Genomic DNA, 19,969 nt, shown 5'->3' with positions numbered 1-19,969 from the left:
CAAAAAGCATACAGTGCCCCTTTATCCTTTTAGTTATATGATTTCACATTTAGTCATCCTTCATAACATTCCTGAATGTTTTGTGATCATGAAACCTCTGAGTTTCAGGAAGCAGGAAGTATCACAGCCCCGCTAACAGGAAGGATTCAAAGAGGACACACACTTGAAGAAGCCCAAAGCGGGGTTAAACCCAGGAAGTTTAATTGGCAACAAACCCTCATAATTAAATCTCTTGTGTAATCTTGTTTACAGAATGCAGAGGAAGTCCCTGTTTATTTCCTCCGAATTATTTAATTTTGTCTTTGGAAAGAACCTAGCTCTAATTCTGTGGAAGTGGCTAATACTATAATTTGCAGCCTTGGGGATAAAAATGAATAAAGATGATATCATTATCACATTAATTCATATAAAAACCTCTAAAGTCATCAAGATAACACTAAGTAGGAAAGTCCCAGGTTTAAATGTAAAGTATGAAGGTGTTTCACAGGAAGACTATCTTATATCTACCATGTAATTTAAACCCACATTTGGAAATGTAAAACTATCAACCTGGAAAGCACCTGTGCTACCTGGCAGCAGTTAAAGACACGTCACGCATCACTAAGTGCTTTCTGAGCATGCTATCAAAATAGGATTGATTATATGTGGATACACTGTAGAAAAACTTAAGAAGAAGTATGTTAGTGAAGGCATCAAAATGACCTATTTAAGTATCAAAATTGCAAATATTCATTATAGTCATTTACTCAAACATAAATCCCTGCCATCAAATTGAATTAGAATAAATGTTCCATATCATTTTCGTGACTAAACAATTGCTATTTGTTGTTTATTCTAAATGAAATATGTATCTAATCTAATTAATTATAGTATAATATAATGTGTTCATATTCTGGATCTGATTTACGCCCAAAAAAACAATTTAGTTTGTACTGTTTATTTCTAAGACAGTTTATAATTTTTACAGTGTGATATAACAGTGAATTCATTCTAACAATTGCAGTCATTCCACTCCCTAGGGATACAGGATTATTCACAAAGTAAAACAGTGTCCTCTTGTGGGAAACCGCTTGTTCACAAGCTTCCAGAAAGAGTTTCCCCTGTGGCAGAAACATGTGAACTATTGGGATTATTCATATTTATCCTGACGGTTGAATAAAGCCCGCTCTCTCTCTGCATGAAGGTGCTGTACGGCTCTATGTCCTCTTCCTGCAGAAACACACGTGTATATTTATATATATAAAACCAGATTAAATGAAAACACATAATTGTTTTTGAAGATGTTAAATGTATAGGTATGTTACCGTGTTTTGGGGTTGTCGTTGTGGTCTGTTGGGTCAAAAAACAATGCATTAGTATTGATGCTGTTTCACTCTGTGTTATTTAAACAACAGGAAATGAAAGGCAGGGTCTTTTTTTATATGGAACTGAAAGACAAGAACGTCACACCCAAGACGGCAGTGCATTTAAATATAGCTATTTAAAAGAGCCTAATGCTATGACATTATGAAGCATTTCTAAATAAAAGTAATGAATATTGAATAAGCCTCCTACCTCTGACGTGCTTCTCTGTAGAGGAACCCGAGGGTAACTGCAGTTATGATCATGAATACAGCTGCACCAATCAAAATACCTGGGATCTGCATTTGCGTTGAAATGCTTTCCTCTCCGTCTTCTAAAATATAATAAAGAAAAACATGATTGTTAGAAATGTCACACTGGTATTCGCTCTATTTGTAAGAATGTACACACAGTTTGATGTAATATTGCACTTACCTTCCACAGTGATGTTCAGATGGTAGATATATGTTCCCGCAGGATAAGAACATTCACAGGTGTGGTTCCCACTATCCTCTGCTGTTAAATTCATCAGGTGGAGAAACACAGTCTGATTCTCCGTCTTCAGAGAGAACCTGGAGTCACATTGATGCTCGAAGCCCTCTGTCGGTTCATGCAGATTACACTCTGCTCCGCTCCTTTCTGTTCTGATCTTACACACTATCAGTGTGATGGGACTCTGTGTAGTATTAACACATATTTCAGTGACGTCTGGTCCTCTCCCGATGGTTTTCACTACAGACACTGCAAGAAACCAAAAGTTAAGAAGCTTAAGAGAATTTATTTAGTTTAACATATTGTAAAACTAGCATACACTAGCACTCCCCTCTGCCTGAAACACCTCCGTTGGACTCCTCTGGTTACTTCCTGAACATAATGACATCACTATTGAACACTCAAGCTTCTATTGGCTAGTGCTCCAACACATACGTGAAGCGCTAAGGGGCGGGACATCTCTAAATTGTGATCAATCACAACTGAGTCGGCCAGCTAGTCAACCAGAGCAGACTGGGCTCTGGTTTCAGACAGAGGGTGAAAAGAGGACCTTTTTGAACATTAAAGCATATAACCTGTCACAGTAGAGGCACACAATACTAATATGAACCTGCAAATGAGCATGATTTGTACTCTTTAAACTATTAAAGGTGAAAGGGCAGATATTAACTTTAAAAAAAAGAAATGCAGAAAGTTTGAGTTAGCAGTTGTTGTAGATTTTGTGAAAACTAAATCATATTTCAATCCCACTGAAGAAAAGTGAAGCTGTTAAGATTTCCTCTTTAAACCAAAGACAGATAAAAACAACCTGCATACATTTAAAAAAACTTGTTTTCTGTACATTACCTTCGCACGCAGTCAGTGGCAGAAGCAGAACCAAGAACAGTCTCCATTTTGCTTCCATACCAGTCAAGAAGTGAGTGGATCCTGTTCTGAAGAGAAGAGGACGCACATCTCTGTACACCTAAACCTCACACTCTCACAGGTGGTGAGAAATGTCATTAAAGGAAGTGCTGACAGGAGCTTCTGCTTTGAAATGACGACACTCTTACTGAATCTTAACACTTCTTATGCCGGTGTCGATGCAGATCGGTGGGTCTACAAGTGTAGCCTCCATTGGTCTTGAGGTTAGCTCGAGTTGTACGTCACAAAACGTGCTAATACTGAGGCGTCTGCTCTGTGGTCATACCATATTTAGAGGCCTGAGCTCGGGCTGTGAATAGAAAGCTGCAACTCAATGCAATTTTGGTTCCTCGCGTCTTTAACAAGTAAACCAGGGTGTCGAATGCATTTGGCAGAGTTTTATAAAAGCTACAAAAACATATCTCACTTCAAGCACTTTGTTCACATCAACAAACACACTGTTCTTCAATATTAGAATATTAAGGTGTTTTAATCATTTAGTTAGCAATCATGCAGTTGCAATTTCTTTTTGAAAATCCAATAATTCAACACTAAAAGCTGAAGTCATGGCAAAAAACAATACATTTTTGTCAATTAGTTCATCAACTAAGACTGAGAACTAGAAACATTTACAAAAAACAACAATACCTAGGATTTAAAAACAAGTGATATGCTAATTCTGTAGCTCACTGTTCTTTTTGTATTTTATAAAAATCCTTCTTTAAACCTGACAAGTTTTAATAATAAATGCTGATTTGTTAATGATAAAAAGGATATTATTGTAGGATCATCTCAAAAGTTGCCAGCATGTTGTACACTGCTGTTCTCTTGATCTTTGGTTACATGTTAGCATGGAGTTTGCAGCTTGCACCCGTCTCTCTGCCGGGTTTCTTCTGGTTCTCCAAAGCACCCGTCTCTCTGCCGGGTTTCTTCTGGTTCTCCAAAGCACCCGTCTCTCTGCCGGGTTTCTTCTGGTTCTCCAAAGTACCCGTCTCTCTGCCGGGTTTCTTCTGGTTCTCCAAAGCACCCGTCTCTCTGCCGGGTTTCTTCTGGTTCTCCAAAGCACCCGTCTCTCTGCCGGGTTTCTTCTGGTTCTCCAAAGCACCCGTCTCTCTGCCGGGTTTCTTCTGGTTCTCCAAAGCACCCGTCTCTCTGCCGGGTTTCTTCTGGTTCTCCAAAGCACCCGTCTCTCTGCTGGCTGAATGAGAGACACTCTGGTAGAGATCACTGTCTGGCTGTTGGAGGGCTGTGTAGGGGTCATCAGGGTAATCTTCATCCTGGAAAAATACTAATCTTAATGCAATACTTATTTTAAAGAGGCCCTAATGTGCTTTACCTTTCCTGTAGTGTGATATATAGGTTTTGGCCATCATTTATATATTATTTTATACACATTTACAGTAAGTAGAGTATGTTTAAAGAAAGCATCACTCACCAAATTGCCGGTATTTTCACACACAGAAGATCCAGATGTGGCTGACCTTGAACAGACACTTTAAAGAAAGGAAGAGTCAGTAAAACATCAAATACACACAGAAAATAAAGCTCATCTTCAAGAAATATTCTGAATATTAAAGAAGTCTCTCACCCCTGATGTATTCTCCTGCAGACACACAAGATGGTAACTGCAGTTCTGATGATGAATACAGCTGCACCAATCAAAATACCTGGGGTCGGTATTTGAGTGAAAATGCTGCATCCTCTAAAACATCTTGAAGAAAAGAAAATGGTTAGAAAAGGAACGCTTGTGAGAAATGCACCAAGTAGGCATGATGCAAAAGTGTTTAAAATCTACATGTACCTTCCACAGTGATGTTCAGATGCAGGATATATGTTCCCCCATTATGAGCACATTCACAGGTGTGCTTCCCACTATCCTCTGCTGTGAAATTCATCAGGTGGAGAAACACCGTCTTCAGAGAGAACCTGGAGTCACATTGATGCTCGAAGCCCTCTCTCGGTTCATACAGCAGAAGACACTCTGCATTCCTTTCTGCTCCGATCTTACACATTAAGAGTGTGATGTTACTCAGTGGAGTATTCACACATATTTCAGTGACGTCTGGTCCTCTCCCGATGGTTTTCACTATAGTCACTGCAAAAAAAGTAAAGTTAAAAAACGAATTAAAAGGATATTTGACTCCTTATCTAACAAAGTACAAACTGACAAAGAAAAGCTCCTGTACTGTACCTTCAGAGCCAAGACAGAGTCAGTCAGTCCATCCATATTGACAGACGAGTAACAGTTCTGCAGGCGGTAGACGAACTAAAGGCGGAAGAGCAGATATTAACCTCAAACTACCTGAAAACCTTTCCGAAGAAGGAAGTGCTTCAACCGTAATGTCAAGGCCCCTTTTAGATCTCATTGAAGAGGACCCATTGTGCTTTCGGGGGTTCTCCTTCTCTTAACAATAGGAAACTTACCCTGTAAGCCGAGGTGTTTGATGATTAGTTGCAGTGTTATTATTTATTTATTTTCACAGGATTTAAAGCAAACAAGGATTTTCAGAAGAGTTTGATTTACTTAGAATAATACTTTTTATTTTTCAGAAGAAAGGAATTTTGGAATGGACTTTAACAAAACAAACATCACTTTAGAGACAGGGAGTTTCCAATGTCATACCCAGGTAAAAGTAGTTATACCAAATAGTAGAAATACTCTGATACAAGTAAAATCCCTTTAGAATCATTTTAGAATAGATATGCATATATATATATATATATATATATATATATATATATATATATATATAGTGATTATGTTTATTTGTATGCCAGTTTAAATGTGCAATCCCTTGTTCACATGCTATGACAAGAAAAAGAGCCACATTGAGAGCACCCTCCCCTCAGGTTTTAGCCGTGGTCCAGATAGAGTAGCCGTTTGAGAAGTGGACGTACAGAGCGACTGCACAAAAAACTGTGAACACCGTCACCATGAGAATAAAGACCCTCTGCGTCCAGAGACAGCGCTCCAACCTCTGCTGCAGACGAGAGCTGCAAACCATGAGCTGCAGGAGCTGAGGAAGAGGAGGAGACGGGTTCATAGGCCTAAGCATTCATGTATCACACTGCTGGAGCACTCGACTGACCACGCCTGAATCCTTAGCTGATTTACATCCTGCAGGAGGTGCCAACCGAGTCTGAAAAGAGAACAAATAAGATAAAAGCGGGTTAACGTCATCTAACACATGTTACACTCCTACTTAACATGTTGTATATTTACCTTTGTGCTTCCGGGATCTCCTCCCAGAACCGGGCCTGGTCCTGATGTCCATGTGCGGCACTCTGATCCATTTCAGCTGCCATGCCGAGTAAAGGGCTTTCCCTGTGCACAAACATTTATAATGAGCTTTAACTACAAAAAGAAGGACAAGAAATGAAAGACCTGTTGGGCATGGCTGTGTGACAGATCATGGTTCAGACCTACAAAGCCTAGTAACTAAGTACTCGTACTTGAAAACAAGGTCGTTTTTAAAGAAACGTAGTGGATACAGAGACAAAGCTACAAATGATACTGTAGAAGAGGAAGCATTGCGGTACATTGAACTGGCCACCATATATCAAATATTAAAACACACCATAAATGATTATATAACCCTGATTTGGAACATGTTGCATCTTCATATTTGGATGGATAAAGCGTTGTTTTAGTACCTCAGTAAAGTAAATACTTCCTGCAGACCTACCTTCACACAGGAACAGAAGGATTCCCAGGAGGTCGGAGCAGCACAGCCATGGTATTTCAATCTTTTTAAAAGAAGAACATAGCATTTATAACCCACTTATTTATACATTGACTGCTACTTACACAGCAATCTGATATTCAAGGAAGTCATAATTGATAATGTTGAGAAAACATTTTTTTTCGCAATATAGAAAACACTTTATTTTGTGTTCACTCATCCAGTCAGACATCAGAAGAGCAAATGTGTTTTGAAAAGCCACATCTGTCTTTTTGCATCGCTCTGAAAGCTCTGAAGCCCCGAGCCAAAGCATGACCCAGATATACACTCAAACATGTCTCTCTCACACACACAGTGCAGAAATACTCAGTTTTACACACCCTCGTCCTGAAATAGAATTGTGTCCTTGCTCACATTAAGTTAAAAACATATATTTCTCTCATTTAGAAAAAGTAGGTTTCAACCTTCTGAAAACAGCTTGAGTACACGTGAAGTCAAATTACGTAGGAAAATGAATATCATTTTGATTTATAGACTGTGATAGAGATTAGACTTCACCTTTGACGCTGATGAAATGTCATGCATGCCCATGTCCACAGCCTTATAGGTTCACCTTAAACAAAACAGAACAAACTGTAAGAGGCTGTAAACATGGATAAAAAGAGCATTATTAGACAAAAAGGCTTTCAAAACTGGTCGAAATAGAAGATATCTCACTATAACAGAAAATCACTCAATAGAGGTAAACATATGAGACAATAAAAAACATTCTTAGGAGGATGAGAAAAACCAGGTAATAGTCAAAAATCCAAAAAGACAGAGCATCAAACAAAACTTGGCTCGGATACAAAAGGACAATATAAAAACATGGACCTGACGCTGTCTGATAGATGGTACGAGGCGAACTAGCACAAGACAAAGGGAGACAGACAGGGCCTCTAGATAGGGTAAGGGGACACAGGTGAAAACAATCAGGGCGGGGTCCATCCGAAACGAGAGGGTGAGGTTCCTACAAAATAAAACAGGAAGTCACAAGACAACATAGGCACAAGACAAGACAGAACTAAATACATTAACTTAACAGATACAACGAGACAAAACACTACTATATATCGTGTTTTACTCGGTTTTACTACAAGAGTATTACACCTAATACTATGTCAAATTCCATCCATACTATGTCTATATATTTCTGTTATTTGTTTAACTTAATTCTGCTGCAATAATTTAATTGATAGGATTAATATTAGCAATCGTATGTCCTGCAGGAGCGCGCAGTGTCCGCTAGATGGCGCCAATTAACAAGATGTATTTGCCTTCGCCCAAAGGCTGCTGGGAAATCTACCAGTCTACCCGGAAGTATCCATCACAACACAACATGGAGGTAAATGTGCGCAAATGAGATGCTTACAGCAAGTAAATACATCTTAAACTTCACATGTATTAACTTTAGTTGCACGGTTTAGTTTTTGGCGTTCATTTGATGCTTTTAAAATGTCCGCAGCGTGTTTCTGCCATTCCTTTTAAACCCTGAAAGTTAACTGTTTTCGAGTCGTATTATTACTATAGTAGTTTAACGTATTCTTATTCAGCTGCTTCCTCTTAATATGCTAGGTTTATCTTTCAGAATTAGTAATAACGTGACATTTTGCCAGCTTTCTAATTCATCCTTATAAATTCTTAAAACATAACGGGGTAAAATTCATTACTTCAAAAGTCTATTCAGAGCAATCGACCGAGAGAAAAGTTGCCCAAACGTTTGCATTCAGTTCAAAACATACTTTTACTTGCTTACATCAGGAAGTACAATTTTGGTTTGAATGTTTTTTTCATTTTTAGTGGCATAACAAAGTCTTAGATGTAACTTGCCCTGAGCTGTAGGAACTCTGTTTCCATTATCCTCTGATCTTTGGAAGTTGACAACACATTAAGTGTTTGATCTGATTCACTGCCAGTTAGAAACATTTCTGTGCAAAAGTGCCTGGAATAGCTTCTAAAGTTATCTAAAACTGGCTTGTTAAGAAAAGACTGAGAAAACAATGCAATAACCATCAATCTTTCTCACTACTAGGAGAACATAAGCAGTGTGATGTCCAGGTTCTCCAGCCCTGTGTACAGCCGCTACTGGCAGCACTACCAGCAAGCCATGGCTTGGCACCAGAGGCACCAGCGGGCCTACAGGAAGGCCCTGGAGGCCGCCTACGGCCCGCCTCACAGCCAGGCTCACAGCCACCCTCACAGCCACCCTCACAGCCAGGCTCACAGCCAGGAGCCGTGTCCCAGCAGCCAGCGGTACGCAGACTGGAACGCAGGACAGGAAGACGCAGAGGACGGGGATGAGGAGAGCAGCTCGGACAGCGAGATCGAGTGTGACGTCAGCAACATGGTGATCAGCGAGGAGCTGCGGGAGTACTTCGCCCACTCAGAGAAACACAGAGTGGAGCTGAGTAAGAGAACAGGGCGCTGAGAGAAAGAGTGTGACATCATAGTTTAGTGCATTCCCTGAATCCATTGTTCTTGTCCTTGCAGAGAAGCAGCAGCAGATCGAGGCGGAGGAGCATGAGAGCTACGTGCCTGCAGACCAGGACCTGCGCAGCGGCTCCTGGAGAAACAGCATGGCCCCCCCCTCAGAGAGACCCGGAGAGAGACGCGGGGCCGAGATGAAGAAGCTTTACGGCGAGGACGCCGCCAAGATCCAGGCCATGGAGGCGGCCATGCAGCTCAACTTCGACAGACACTGTGACCTCAAACAGCCCAAATACTGGCCCGTCATCCCGCTGAAACTGTGACGCCTGCTCTGCAGGAACCCCTCCTCCGATCTGCCCGTGAGACGCCACTGGATCGAAGCTGCTGATGTGGAAGTAACAGTGTGGGTGAACTGAGGGGTTATTTTAAGCACACCAAAAAGTAGATCTTCCGCTCAGCCAGACGCGAATGTCACCGACCCCTCAGCTGCTGCTCCAAATGAAAACGATTGTTATGCTCACATCATTTAGAATTGTTGTGGCTTTAACAGAAGTTATTATATAAGAGTCTTTTTGAGAGATTCCAGTGAAGTCTGGTTAAGTAAAGCGCTCCTGTACGTGATGTAAATATATTCAAATGTATTTCCTCTTGTGTTTCTGTTCACCCTCTTCCTCACTGATGCTACATTGCTCCTCTTTTGCATGTCAACTCAGTTTAACCACCCCCCCCCCCCCTTCCTCTCCTAAATGTAGGAGCGTTCCCACGTGACCGCATCTGATATTCCTGTTTCCTCAAAGAGAGATTTGTTGATGCTGCCTCTCTCATTCTGACAGTTCATCGCGTTCAAAGACATTTGCTCCTCAGGAGCGTTCACTATTCTGTTTTATCTTGTGCTTCCACCACCCTTTGCCTTTTTTTAAACTGAAGGACTTTAATTTCAAACCTGTTCATAATAAAGTGTTTTCTGATAAAAGCTGCTGTCAGTTGTGATTTCTCTATTTCACTTTTTTCTAATAGCACTCTAGTTCTGGATTTTCTTTATGACTATTAGTTCTCTGCTAAAAAGCATCAGGCATTACTGAAGCTACATTTTTTCAAACTCTGAGCCTAACAGATAATCTCAAAAAGCAGCTTTTGGGCAGTTCTTTTCTACATCTAAGATATAGTATGTATAAAAGAAATGTGCACTTAAGTAAACAAATATGCAGGTTAAGTAAAAGCTCCAACATAAGATTGTAAAAATACTCCAAAAAAAGTACTGAAGTTTACTGCGGTTGTTAAATCTTTAACCATAGTTAAAGTAGCAGAACACTCCAGTAAAGTACAACTACCTCAATACTACTTTCCACAACTTAATTTAAGGAATGTGTTCTGTTATTATCTTATTATAGATGTATTCTATAGTTCACTGTTTAAAAATAATACTTTCAATTAAGTTTTGGGATTAATTAAATGTATTGCTAGCATACACACTTCGCATTTTTACCCAAAATAATTAGCTAAGAATATCACTCAAAAATGGGAGATATTTAGAATAGTATGCAGTTTGGTAAATAATGCCTCTAAATAATACAGTAGCTTTCCTTTGTATTTAATAGCGCGTGGAGAACAAATCAGGACACTTGGAGAGGATTAAGGAGTCTGATCCATTTCTAGATGCAGTGACGTCACGTTTCCACCGCTTAACCCCCGCCCCCACCGATTCCTAACCGGGACGTCCAGTTGTTTGTGTATGCACATTGCACCCCCCTCCAAACCTGTGGAAACCTCTGTGTCACTTACTTTAGTTAGAGCCAGCTGAAACATGGGTAAGTGAACTATTCTCTACATTTGTATTTGCTTTTGTCTCAACAGTAGAAGAATTGGGGTTGTTTTTGTTGTTGCTTTGTTGTTGTTGTTGTGATGCTGTCAGCTGACGCGCGCGTGTGTTGCGCATGAAGCAGCGTGTGTGATTCTTATTTGCCTGTCTGATAATTACTTATAAAAATGCTTAAACAAAGACAGTCTTTAAAGTTCTTGCAGCTTTTTGGAAGTTTTAGCAACATTATCCTCTGGAGGAAGTTAGTTTTGGACATCTTGGCGCACTCAAAGTGTGCACGCTGCAGATAAATACAATGCAATGCATGGGGAAGAAAATACATGCAAAAGTGTGCAGTGGGTTGCATGTCAGAGGACATAACAGCAAAATAGGAGCAAGTTATACAAAATATTCCAATACTGCATGCATTTTCCAGGTTTATTCAAAGATATAATGCGAGTTTTACCTGAACACTCTCAAAAATGCAGTGTCTTTTAAAAGATATTTCTGGTGCAAACATCTCCTCTTGCAAGATAAAAAGTGACTGTATCCTCCGCGTCAGCTCCTCATGTGAGAGTTTGATGCTGATTGGATTAAGAGCTCCATCACTGTGGATTAAAGAGCCGGACCATGTGGGAAACAATGTCTGTTGTGTGCTGTGGAAGTGCCACAGGAAGTGCAGATGTTCTTCATTTCTATAAGATTCAAAGATATAAGACAAATGGCCCCTGGGGACATGTAAGGGGCCCCTCACCCAATCTAAAGACACTTAAAACCAAAGAGTCTCAAATAATCTACTTTTAGTCATTTTGCATCTATTTGTTTCATTGTGTGTCTCCTATTGGTTGTGCTCTCTGTAGTAGTTTTGCATCTATTTTTAGCCATTTTCTGTGTGTTTTTCTATGAATGCGGCATCTTTTTTAGTAGTAACACTTCTTTGAGTCATTTTTGAATGCTTTTGGTAGCTTGCTGTATATTTGAGGCCATTGATCATAGGAGGAGGTGCATGAATAAAACACATATTCAACTTGAGATGATAGAACACAGATTTAAGAGGCTACTGGTTTCTGATGAGTGATTTGCAGACATTGAGGATTGAAACGCAGCATTCAGAGGGCCACCGATCCTACAACTTCTCCTCGCGTTTCTCTTTCATTCACAACATCTGTTTCCAATAAAGCAGCAGGCCTGTGTATCGCCTTCAGGCCGGTGAGAAGTTGAGAACAGACAGGAAGGAGTGGAGTGACATGATTTACTGCGACGAGGGGAACCGCAGCCATTTCTCTGCAGGAAGCCATCGTAAAACGTCTCTTCTTTTGCCTGTTCCCCCCAAAACTGCTACTTTAGTCTCATCATCGTCAGCATCCCGTCTTTCATCTCCTCCTCCTCCTCCTCCTCCTCCTCCTCCTCCTCCTCCTCCTCCTCCTCCTCCTCCTCCTCCTCCTCGAATTCTCTCTTTGTGCTCGCTGCAGCCTTCGTCTCGTGGACGTGTGCATATCCTCTCGCATCCTCTCTGGAGCATTTGCTTCGCTGATCTGCAGCATTGATGCCGAATGTAACAGCCGACAAGCTGACACACTTCAAAGGCTGCACATTTCTTAAAGAAGGCTTTTATTCTGAAGGAATAAATGATCACTCGGCTGGGGGGGGAAAGTGGAACAATCTACTGACCTGGTTATAGCAGTGTGCAGACAGTTTAACTGAGTCTTAATTATAGCTATATCAATAAATAAGGATTGCTAAATAAAACCATAAGTCCACTCGTGCATAAACAACTGTTATATTTCCCTTCAGTCAGTCCTCCAAACCTCCAAGCTCAGAACTGCAGAGCACATCGTGCAACATTAACAAGTGTTGATTTTCAGTTGTGATTATCAGGAGTTGATGAGTGTTGATATGACTCCAGGGCAGCTTTTCAAAACTATCTTAGAGTGTTCAAACTCTGATAGTTGTGTATTTAAATCAACACAACTATTTTAACAAGATTAAAGGGCCCTCTATGCTTTGTGTGGTCATCCCTCTCGTGCTGCAGCACAGCACTCAGAGAAAATACCCGTTTGGACATTAAAGCGTGGGAAGAAGTTAGGCACAAAATACAAATATGAACCCCAACATGAGCAGAATAGGGTCCCTTTAAGGTAAAGTATTGTCCTCCAATTGTTAAGGCTAGGATAAGTCATCAGGCAGCAAGTCTAGCAAGAGTTTTGGAACTCAAGGGTGACCATTCAGACATGAGGTACAATTAGGTAGAGGACTTACATGTACGATGATCAAAAGCAGGCAGCAAAAGTTAAAATCTTAAAGGGTAGTCGGAGAACTACCTTTAGCCAGTGTGCTAAAGGTAGAAGCAAGCACAAAAGAGACTTTCCTTTAAATACATTTACTATTTCAAAGGATGGTGTGACCAGGCCTTTGAGCTAGGAAGTGAGGAGATATATTAAGGAGGGGATTGGGAGCAGGTGTGCAGGGGGTGGAGCTCAGGCAAGGAAGGGGTATCTCTTCTTTTACTAGCAATGTTGTTCTATCTTCCCGTTAGTTTTGAATTGATGTTGTGGATCCAGTTTCAAAATCTATCTCAGAAACCTAAAACCTGCCCTCTTCATTATGGATTATGAATGTTTTCCATATGGTGTACCAAAACCACACTGCACCGACCCGCCTCTTAAATCCCATATTTGCTTCCATATTTAGCCTGTTTCTTGTCCTGCATTTATTTATTTTGATCTCAGCCCATCGGCTACTACTTCTGTGTCAGGAGTGGTCCTCGTCGAGAGAACCTGTTGCCATGGTGACGCTGCGATGCACTAAGCTCCCAGGCGTCCTTTCAGATTCTGGCACATGTGAACAGTCATACATCTGATCGCACGAGCCCACTCGGGCGAAAAATAGGCCGAATCGGAATAAATATATAAATATATGCAGCACACCTCCCCCTGCCGCTCTGCCACCCCCGGAGTGATGATGAAGATGATGATGAAGATGATCATCTTCCTATTATACACACATGCATTTCCAAACATTTGGACTACCTATGTTGCAAATGTATTATCTTTTCAATTTACACACGGCATCTATTGCACGTCTGTCCGTCCTGGGAGAGGGATCCCTCCTCTGTTGCTCTCCCTGAGGTTTCTCCCATTTTTCCCTTTAAACTGGGTTTTCTTTGGAAGTTTTTCCTTGTACGATGTGAGGGTCTAAGGACAGAGGGTGTCGTATTGTCATACTGATATTCTGTACACACTGTGAAGACCACTGAGACAAATGTAACATTTGTGATATTGGGCTATATAAATAAACATTGATTGATTGATTGATTGAGATGATGATGAAGATGATGAACCCACCCACAGTGACTCACGGTGTGGAAGCAGCTCTCATCCCACACTGCTACACGTCAGTACAGTAGGTCACAGGTGCAGCAGCAAGTCACATGACCGCTGGAGATGTCACATGGTGGGGTGTGTGTGTGTGTGTGCGTGTGTGTGTGTGTGTGTGTGTGTGTGTGTGTGTGTGTGTGTGTGTGTGTGTGTGTGTGTGTGTGTGTGTGTGTGTGTGCAGTTGTTGGGATGACGAAGGCAACACAACATCATGTGGAGCAGACTTTGGACCAAATCTGGGCCAGCGGATTAGCGGCTCGTCGGATAAATTGCTGGACGGAGGGGTGGCGGGGGGATGAGTGTGTGTGGTGTGTGTGTGTGTGTGTGTGTGTGTGTGGTGTGTGTGTGTGTGTGTGTGTGTGTGTGTGGTGTGTGTGTGTGTGTGTGTGTGTGTGTGTGTGTGTGTGTGTGTGTGTGTGTGTGTGTGTGTGTGTGTGTGTGTGTGTGTGTGTGTGTGTGTGTGTGTGTGTGTGTGTGTGTGTGAGCAGAGGTGAGGTGAGGTGAGGTGAGTGTCAGTTAAGCCATCAGTGTTGACAGGAGTCAGATATGGTAAATAATGGAGATTTATCAGAGATGTTTTTGCCGTTATTGTAGAATAATAGCCTGAAACGCCTCCATTGGACATCTTTGCTTTCTTCCGGAACACAGTGACATCACTATGGAACAATCCAGCTTCTATTGGCTAGCGCTCCAAAACACACATTAGTGTTAGGCCTATATAATGTTGGTTTTTGCCTGTCCTTGTTTGTCTACCCTCCCTCACACTGTAAAGCGTCTTTGAGTCCGAGAAAAGCAATATCAAAATATAATTTATTATTATTATTATAATACCATAAAACCCATTCACTCTAATATGATGTGAAAAAGAGAAAAGCAAAACATATCTATATTTAGGAGGACAAATTGTCGTATTACCAATCAACCCGTCTCATGGTTGCATGTTCCAGTAGAGAGTTGGTGTATGTTCATGTTTGTGTGTGATGATCACCAACACATCAAACTTTGCAATCGCATGCAAATACACCGAAGTGTTTCCGGCGGCACGTGATGACGAAGCACGGGATGGGTTTGCATGAATTTGCATCAAAGTTGCTCATGTGCCTTCAGCTGTGGCTCACCTCCTTTAAAACTCCAAATCACGATAACAATTGAGGTTGTGTGTGTGTGTGTGTTTGATGACATCCTGAGTGTGTTTGAGACGGCATAACTTTTGTCAGCATCCGACGGTGCTGTGTCGGGATGAAAGGGAAGCGTCTCCTTGGCGACCGACGGCTGAGGGTGGGGGAAACTGGGTCACCATCACCAGCGCAGATTAAAGGACCAGGATCTGAATATATACCATGACACAGACACACACACACACACACACACACACACACACACACACACACACACACACACACACACACACACACACACACACACACACACACACACACACACACACACACACACACACACACACACACACACACACACACACACACACACACACACACACACACACACACACACACACACACACACACACACTCTGACTCAAAGCAGAGAAATGAAAGGGACTTCCCAGATGAGAGATGAAACGGTGGCAGGTGCGACGCTCTGGCGGATCGGTGCCAAAGGTTTCCCTTTTTGAATCGGCCTGAAGCCCATTCAAACGGCAAGGGTTCGCCTCAAGCGACAGCAAGAGGCTTATAAAGCTGAGACACTGTTTGTGTGTGTGTGTGTGTTGTCTTTGTATGATTGTGTTTGCTCAAACGATGCCCTGTTTTCCAGCTTTTATTTGACTGATGGAGGCAGTTAAAGAAATAGCCAATAACAGAGTATGAAGCTCAAACTGTTGCATGTACTGTAGGAGAATATTTGACACATTTCATGAGTCCAACAGGAAAACATTTATACATTTAACATTTAACATTTATATTATTTCTGCTTTGTTATTTCAATGTTACATCTTTGTAATGGCTGACAGAATATTTGTGGACATAAAAAGACGGATAATAGGCTGACATGATAGGAACCGCAGCTATTGTTATATTGCTTTAGATAACGTGTGAAGAACAGCCTGGTTGTAACTAGTCCGACACAAACAGCTCCAGTACAGTCGTCAGCAGTGATTTCCCGAGGCTTGGGACTACTGACGCTGAGGTCACAGTGAGGTCAACCTCTGGGATCCCAGCTCAAAGCCTGACAGACAGCATCTGCGCCTAATACATCCACGGTCTGCGCCAGACACAAGACATGCTTAATCGCACAGGTAGACAATAACCAGTATCTTAACAACACCGGGGATTTGTATCGAGGTAACAGATCAAGTGAGAACTCCAATGGACATCCAATAGGAAAACCCCGTTGTCTTTTTGTCGTGGGAGCCAATGCTAGCTTCACTCCATTATCCTCACGATGAGTGACCCTCTTATGCTCTCAGCGCAGAAAGCCGTACCAATATATCAGCTGCATGTCAACAGATCATCTCTCTGATAACTCTCAGACATCTTATACATTTCATTTTCTGTTTCTGCCTCAAGCTGTTGCGAGGCCATATGAGGAGTTTTTTTTTCTGGGAACTGATAGCATCGCTAAAACTGAGCGAGCGCAGCCTACCACGGGTGTTAGACGTCTCCATGGCAACAGCAGAGCCGGTATCACTGTGCGATCAGAGCGCTCTGATGTCGAGGATCTGACCGTCACAAGGGCCTGTTGTGCAAAAAGTGAAGTTTGAAAATCAATTTGAAGCGTCCAGAGACTGCTGTGTCCTTCTTCTTCTTCTTCTTCTCTCCCATTAATCTGATGACATGAAGGAGCTGCGACGTCCTCATTACTTTTGGACGACCTAAATTGAGAATCCACTTTCTTTTTTTCCTTCTCTGTCTCGCTGTAATGAGGGAAGACAGGCCCTCGACAGGCTTTCCCTTTAATGAACGCCAGGAATTGTGGAGGAAGATAAGAAAGCGAGAGCAGCTGAGGTTTCAGATGCTCAGGAATCGGATGAAATGAAGATGATATGTGATTTAGCAAAGTCAGAGGGGGCGTGGCTGAACATAAGGCTTCCAAAGGGGCATTTATACACACAAAGAAAACCTTTTTTAAGGTCGAAACAGCTGACTGTGTTCATGGATTTTGTCTTTGGAGAACCTGGCTTTATTATTTCTCATTTGTCATGTTATATGGCTGAAGGGGATTATACGTGACCCCTGACCCTGAACACGAGCACACAGTTGATTTGATGAGCTGCCGAGGCCAAATCATTCTCTCTCTTTCTCTTCAGCCACATATTAAATACAACAATTGAGAAATGTTGCTTAGGGATTGTATTGTGTTGATATGTCGCTTTATTCCAGTTTAAATGGATGGATTGCCAGAAAGTATTGCACAGATATATTAGTGTTTCCAAAGGTCTTCAGTGACTCACTGAGGTCGACATAGACTATTGGATGAATGCAGTGAAAGGTGGCATCGTTGCGCTTTGTCATTGTGCGCTTTGTGAAGGCCGCTATTGTAGACTTTTTGTTGGATGAGTTCAAGATCCGGTCTGTTTGGCCTTCTTCTCTCTTAAAGGAGAAAAGCTAAGATAATACACAGTATGATGAGTGTTGCTAAGTCTTTTGGAACAACACAAATGTATCACCAGTGCTAGAACAACAACCAAATGACGAGCTATGTCTAACAAATGTAAAGCCCCGCCCACTTTGCATCACGACCACTAACATCTGCTCAGATCTGGGCCGAGGTAAACAGCACATGCATCAAAAACTGCGTCCAATCAGAAAGCTGCTGAGGTTAGGGCCTGACTCCAAACATTGGACAGTGTGTGTGTGTGTGTGTGTGTGTGTGTGTGTGTGTGTGTGTGTGTGTGTGTGTGTGTGTGTGTGTGTGTGTGTGTGTGTGTGTGTGTGTGTGTGTGTGTGTGTGTGTGTGTGTGTGTGTGTGTGTGTGTGTGTGTGTGTGTGTGTGTGTGTGTGTGTGTGTCAAAGTGATGGTAAAGAGTGCCAGGGCGCACTGTATCTCATCCTCTGGACAAGGCCTTAATCTGTGTGACCCAGTGAGGGATTATGGGGGTTCTGGGAGGAAAATAGGACTTGAAACTCACTCCCTCAAAGCTGACAGTTTGTTTGTGTTTTTGTTGAGTGTGTGTGTCTGTGTGTGTGTGTGTGTGTGTGATCTGCCTGTGAGTCATTCCTACTACAAATAAAAGCCTTTTTTCCTGAAGCTGAATTACGCCACTTACACCTGCTATTTCCTTGATTATCCACAAGGAAAGCTTGTTATTTGGGTTCCAATTAAATTATTGACAGAACTATTTCACCTATTTTGATCATTTATGACATTATTAAAGCTAAAAAAGATATTTATTTTTGGTTGAATTGATGTTTTGCTGGTTTATATTTTATTTGTAGTCCCCAGTGCTTTCGGATACCATGATTGTGGATGTTAGGAAAGTGTAATATCCATTTTTGACATTCTAGACAATTAATCTGTTAAACCAGAACAAAAACACAGATTAAACATCAATAAATATGTAATCCTTAGCCCTTGTCCTTAAAAACACATTTCTGATATGGTGGTAGTTATTTTCGAGGCTCTCTTCCAAACGCTGTCTTTAAAATATCTTAAATTCCCTTTTTACTGCACGTCCTGTCACTGATTCTCCTTCATGTTCACACCTGGCTCTTCTAATCTGCACAAGATGCTTCATAACGACTTGAGACTTGAACTCATGCATGCAGCAGATCAGGTTTCATGGCTCCGTATCAGAGAGCCATTGAAATGTGAAGAAGTGGTCGTGATGGGTGACCGGCATATGGTGCAGACTGGGTGTTCATTCCAGCCCTCGGGGTGAATGGAGACACTCAACGTCATGTTAGCTGATGAAAACATCAGGGGCACCTTTGTCTGCAGTGTGTGTGTGTGTGTGTGTGTGTGTGTGTGTGTGTGTGTGTGTGTGTGTGTGTGTGTGTGTGTGTGTGTGTGTGTGTGTGTGTGTGTGTGTGTGTGTGTGTGTGTGTGTGTGTGTGTGTGTGTGTGTGTGTGTGTGGTGTGTGTGTGTGTGTGTGTGTGTGTGTGTGTGTGTGTGTGTGTGTGGGTGGGGGGTTTCTGAACTGGGGCTTTGTCTGGGCCACGTGGGTCAAAATTAAAGAGGACAGATGGTGTCCTTTTGTTTCAGGATATTATTAGAAAATGGGGAGAACGATGCAAACAAGCACCCCCGCTTCTGCATATAAACACACCCCACCCTCTGTTAATCATTGCTCAGGGGTCCAGGGACTCACCTTGCCTGATTTCCGATTGGCCCGTGGCATTTTGCCCACAGCCAATCGGCATCCTGAGAGGCAAACAAAGGGTCCCCTCTTTAATGAAGCCAGACACATGGCTGTTTAGTAGTGAAGAAGTTCTGATTGGTCCATTTAAGAGGAACGGTTTTCCACAAGGGGAACCATGGAGAGTATTTATATTTTTAAAGTATAGTTAGAGTGCTATTATATTATGTTTATTTTCATTGGGGGATGAGATGACTTTACATTTGTTGGTATTCTTAGGAAAATAAAGACCTTTTTGAACATTAAAGCACGGAGACATGTCACAGTAAAGCCACAAAATACAAATGTGAAAAAATTAGCAGGCCCCTTTTATGCTCATGGCCATTTTTATTTCAGCGAAAACTAAAACACACAATGAGTTATATCCCCGTCTCTCACTTTCTGCTATGATGTTCTTCCTCTCTTTCCTTTCCCTCACTTCTCTCTCAACTCACCAGATGGAGAGTGGGCGGTGAGCTGTGTATGTTTCTCTCTCTGTGTGTGTGTGTGTGTGTGCGTGTGTGTGTGTGTGTGCGTGTGCGCGTGCATGTGTGTGGCTATGCATGCTTGGTTACCCATGAGTTTGCATATTTTATTTGAATCTCCTGTAAA

General features: G+C 41.8%; 2 protein-coding genes across 7 annotated transcripts in view; one reads left to right on the top strand and one right to left on the bottom strand.

Annotated features, from left to right (window-relative positions):
- Positions 1–921: 921 nt before the first annotated feature.
- The window catches only part of LOC139435066 (uncharacterized), a 38,997-nt gene continuing 19,949 nt past the window's right edge, over positions 922–19,969 (bottom strand). Inside the window, exons 1-14 of one of the 5 annotated variants that reach the window (XM_071205406.1) lie at positions 7,137–7,319; positions 6,978–7,032; positions 6,423–6,483; positions 5,960–6,061; positions 5,826–5,876; positions 4,928–5,002; positions 4,538–4,831; positions 4,325–4,447; positions 4,172–4,229; positions 2,680–4,013; positions 1,777–2,082; positions 1,555–1,675; positions 1,305–1,329; positions 922–1,209 (exon numbers count right to left, since the gene is read on the bottom strand). In XM_071205406.1, coding sequence (XP_071061507.1) covers positions 1,075–1,209; positions 1,305–1,329; positions 1,555–1,675; positions 1,777–2,082; positions 2,680–2,737 — 645 coding nt within the window. In that variant the 5' untranslated portion in view covers positions 2,738–4,013; positions 4,172–4,229; positions 4,325–4,447; ... (5 more) ...; positions 6,978–7,032; positions 7,137–7,319 and the 3' untranslated portion in view covers positions 922–1,074. Of the gene's footprint in view, positions 1,210–1,304; positions 1,330–1,554; positions 1,676–1,776; positions 2,083–2,679; positions 4,014–4,171; positions 4,230–4,324; positions 4,448–4,537; positions 4,832–4,927; positions 5,003–5,503; positions 5,754–5,825; positions 5,877–5,959; positions 6,062–6,422; positions 6,484–6,977; positions 7,033–7,136; positions 7,325–12,942; positions 13,017–19,969 lie in introns of those variants that run through there. The other 4 variants (XM_071205411.1, XM_071205408.1, XM_071205410.1 and 1 more) reach the window with 4 other exon arrangements.
- On the top strand, positions 7,760–9,858 carry gemin8 (gem (nuclear organelle) associated protein 8). 2 transcript variants are annotated; one of them, XM_034100002.1, is made up of 3 exons: positions 7,760–7,803; positions 8,491–8,866; positions 8,949–9,858. In XM_034100002.1, the coding sequence occupies exons 1-3, from the start codon at positions 7,798–7,800 to the stop codon at positions 9,206–9,208; spliced, it is 642 nt and encodes a 213-aa protein (XP_033955893.1). In that variant the 5' UTR covers positions 7,760–7,797; the 3' UTR covers positions 9,209–9,858. The 2 variants fall into 2 exon arrangements, with proteins under 2 accessions (XP_033955893.1, XP_033955886.1); XM_034099995.1 differs by having other exon boundaries at positions 7,780–7,835.

This window comes from Pseudochaenichthys georgianus, chromosome 2 (genome assembly GCF_902827115.2).
Source record: "Pseudochaenichthys georgianus chromosome 2, fPseGeo1.2, whole genome shotgun sequence".
Classification (NCBI taxonomy): domain Eukaryota; kingdom Metazoa; phylum Chordata; class Actinopteri; order Perciformes; family Channichthyidae; genus Pseudochaenichthys; species Pseudochaenichthys georgianus.
Note: the sequence above shows the minus strand (reverse complement) of the source record. Positions and strands in the feature narration are given on the sequence as shown.